Source organism: Octodon degus, unplaced genomic scaffold (assembly GCF_000260255.1).
Source record: "Octodon degus isolate 3935 unplaced genomic scaffold, OctDeg1.0 scaffold00072, whole genome shotgun sequence".
Lineage (NCBI taxonomy): Eukaryota > Metazoa > Chordata > Mammalia > Rodentia > Octodontidae > Octodon > Octodon degus.
This window is the reverse complement of record NW_004524648.1, coordinates 8691978-8695565: the sequence shown is the minus strand read 5'-3', so window position 1 is coordinate 8695565 and position 3588 is coordinate 8691978. Positions and strand designations below refer to the sequence as shown.

General features: G+C 40.4%; 1 protein-coding gene across 1 annotated transcript in view; it reads right to left on the bottom strand.

The window, feature by feature from the left end:
* The window catches only part of Psmd11 (proteasome 26S subunit, non-ATPase 11), a 43931-nt gene that overhangs the window by 15930 nt on the left and 24413 nt on the right, over positions 1 to 3588 (bottom strand). The window contains 1 exon segment of the mRNA XM_012515630.2: positions 3024 to 3218. Coding sequence (XP_012371084.1) covers positions 3024 to 3218 — 195 coding nt within the window.

Sequence of the window (3588 nt, the reverse complement as noted above, 5' to 3'; positions counted from 1 at the left end):
TTTTTTTAGGAACCAGGGATTGAACTCAGGCCCCTGAGCTTGCCAGGGAAGCGCTATTCTACTGAGCCATCTCCCCGGCCCCAGATTAATATTTTTTGAAAACCCACGCAACTGCAAAATATCAAGGGACTGGTATATACCATATGTAGAAAAAGGACTGAATAAATGTAATAAACTATTGCCTTTATATTTCCCGTTATAAAAATTAACAAAAAATATAATTTCTAGTCATCTTGTATTTATTTAAATACTTGAAGTGGTGAGCTGTTAAGTGGCAATCAGAAGGAAAAGGAAATAGTGCACAGCGGCCACAAATACGGGGAGACAGGAGAAAAAGACGGTAATGTCAAGGAAGCTTATGGTATCAGACAGGGTTATACACCTCCCAAAGTCATGGATTTCTTTTGGTTGGTTGTAGAGTTGTGCTGACTGGCTAGTTTGTAAGATAAGGTCTTGTTGGGTAGCCTAGGCTGACCTCAAAACCAAAATTATTCTGCCATAAATTCCCAAGTATTGAGATTATGAGTGTATACTATGCTCATCCAAAGGAGATTGCAAAGGAGTTATTTTTTTCAGTACTGTGGATTGAATCCAGTGCCTATGTCTAGCCTGAGCTACATTCCTATCTCTTTTCTAAGTACCTGCCTGGCAAGCACAAGGTCTCAAGTTCGATGCCTGGTACTGGAAAAAAAAAAAAAAAAAAAATTAGAGCCAGTGAAATAGCTTAGCAGATTAAACACCTGCTTAGGCAAACACAGGGACTGGGATTCAGTTCCTGGTAACGCATGCTGAGTCTAGGCATGGTGGCGCACACCTGTAATCCAAGTACTGGGGAGACAAAAAACTGGAGGATCACTACAAGTCTGAGCTGTGCAGTGAGATCCTATATCAAATACATTAAATAAATATAGATAAATAAATAAAAATAAAATTCAGAGATCCTGCCACAACCAAATACTAAATAAATAAATAAATAAAATTCTGACACAGGGTCTCACTAAATCATTAAACTGTCTAGGCTGGAACTGAACTTGAGGATCCTCCTGTCACAGCTTCCCAGAGTACTGAGATTGTAAGTGTACATCACGACAGCTTCCTTACTGCCTTCTTTCAAGGAGTCAACAGAGATACAAAGAAAGGCTACTGTTTCAGCTTTTTCAAGAAAGGAAGTCAAAAAAATTAAAAAAGATAAAAAGACTGTGGCTTTTCAATCAGGGGAGTTCAAAGACTGAAAGATATCTGAGTGTAGAGAAAAACAGAAGACTAGATTTAATACAGGGGCCGGGGAGATGGCTCAGTAGAATAAGTGCTTCCCTGGCAAGCGCAACGATCTGAGTTCAATACCCAGTTCTGCCAAAAAAAAAAAAAAAAAAAAGATTAAATACATGACAGGTGGAAAGGTCACTCTTGATGAGGGTGAAAATGGACAAGGATATAAATTCTGTAAGGAAAGAATGCCTTCTATTTCAGGGGTTGGCCTAATAGCCCAAACGACTAAAGCACCTGCTTTGGCAGAGCACAGTGGCTGGGGTTCAATCCCCGGCGTGCTGTGCCGGCACGCTGAGAGGGCAACTGAAACTAGGCATGGTGGCGCACACCTGTAATCCCAGCACTTGGGAGGCTGAAAACAGGAGAATCACAAGTCTGATCTACGCAGTGAGACCCTGTAGACCCTGTCCTAAATACAGGAGGGGAAAAAAAAAGAACGTCTTCTATTTCTATTAAAAAACAGGATATAAATTCATCTCTTGATCATGAAGGTAGGGAACAAACTTAGTACAGTAGTGGCTCAAAGAAAATGCAAGTATTTAGTATAAGTTAGGTTTTAGCTTCACAGCCATCAATTCATTTTTAATCCTCCAAATCTAAGAGTAGGTTCAATTGTCACCATTTTACAGATGATCTAAAGTTCAAAGTTAAAGGGGCTGGGGAGATGGCTCAGTAGAATAAGTGTTTCCCTGGCAAGCGCAAAGGTCTGAGTTCAATCCCCAGTTCCACCAAAAAAAAAGTTATGATAAATTAAGTACTTTGCTCAAGATCACAGAGAGAAATCATTAAAACCAAATGCCAATCAAAGAAAGCCTGAGATGCTTGATAGGCAAGTACTATCTTTTACAGATGAAAAGCGGTAACAACACTGCTTACTCTATTCTTCTGCCTCCAATCCCAGTACTTTAATAATGATGCTTATAGTAAAAAGATATGGAATACAAGAATATTCCACCTGCTGGCTGGGGAGATAGCTGGGTGGTCTAAGTGCCTGCCTGGCAAGCATAAAGTCCCGAGTTTGATCCCTGGTAGCACATGCCCTGCTGGCCCCAGGCATGGTAGTACATGCCTATAATCACAGCACTAGGGAGGCTGAGACAGGAGAATCACTGTAAGTCCAAACTGCATAGCAAGACCTTGTATCAAAAAAAAATAGGGACCGAGAAGATAGCTCAGTGGAATAAGTGCTTCCCTGGCTAGCACAAGGGTCTGAGTTCAATCCCTGGTTCCACCAAAAAATAAATAAATAAGATAAATAAATAAACGTAAAAAAGAATAAAAAAAATATTCCACCTGCCAAGCCATGCCTCCAAACCTTAACATTCATGCATTTTGTCAGCAAACTACATACTATACTCAGCTGAAAGTGGGATATCTTTCCACAAACCTTATCTGAATTACTTTCAAAATCCTTTACAAACGTCTCTAAAATTTGAGTTGGAGACTTAGGCCAATCCCAAAGAAAAATATTACCATGTTCAGTGATGACCAGGAGGAAAACTGAAAATTTTAAACCAAAGTGAGATTTTTCTAGGGTTTGGCTCTATGAGTTGGCTGGCTAAACACTGAACATACATTAATATAGTTTAAGCAACTAATGGGAGAGGACAGCTGGTGAGAAAGGTAGTCTTTTAGCTAATTTCTCTAAGGATGATTTAGCCAAATCAGCCAATTCCATCTCCATCCTCAACCTCCATTCCTTCCTCTGTAAGATAAGCTCTAAGAAAACACACCCCCAGGAATAGCTGTGTTACCTGACTGCATGTCCAGGGTGGCCTGTAGTTTAGGGGGGCAGTAGATAGCATTCGCTGTGGTTCGAGCAGAGGTTAAGGCAGCTCGGGCTTTCGGCAGATTGCTCAGGGCATGGTACGTTTTGCTTTCTAAGAGCTGTACTTCCACCAAAAGAGCTTTGTCATCCATCTTTTTCAACTCACGAAGTAGCTGAGAACCTGGAAAAGTAAAAGATACATCTTATTACTGCAAAATCTCTCTTTCATCCTTACAATATTCAGGGTAAAGAAACCTCCCATACACTTCACAGCCCATGCAAAAACTACATTTCCAGACCAGGGACCATAGCTTAGCAGTACAGTACCTGTCTCACAAGGCTGTGAGCTTGATTCCCAGTACCAAAAATAAACAGAGAAATGAAATAAATTTTCCTCCTCTCTGGTTCCTTTTGCTGTCTTCCATTGCCCTAAATAGTTACCCCTCTACCATTTGCCACCTTGCCTTAGAACCAGCTGATTATGGACTGAAACCTCTACATATTAAGGTAAACAAACCTTTCAAGAAAAAAAAAATTGGGCCAGCCAAATA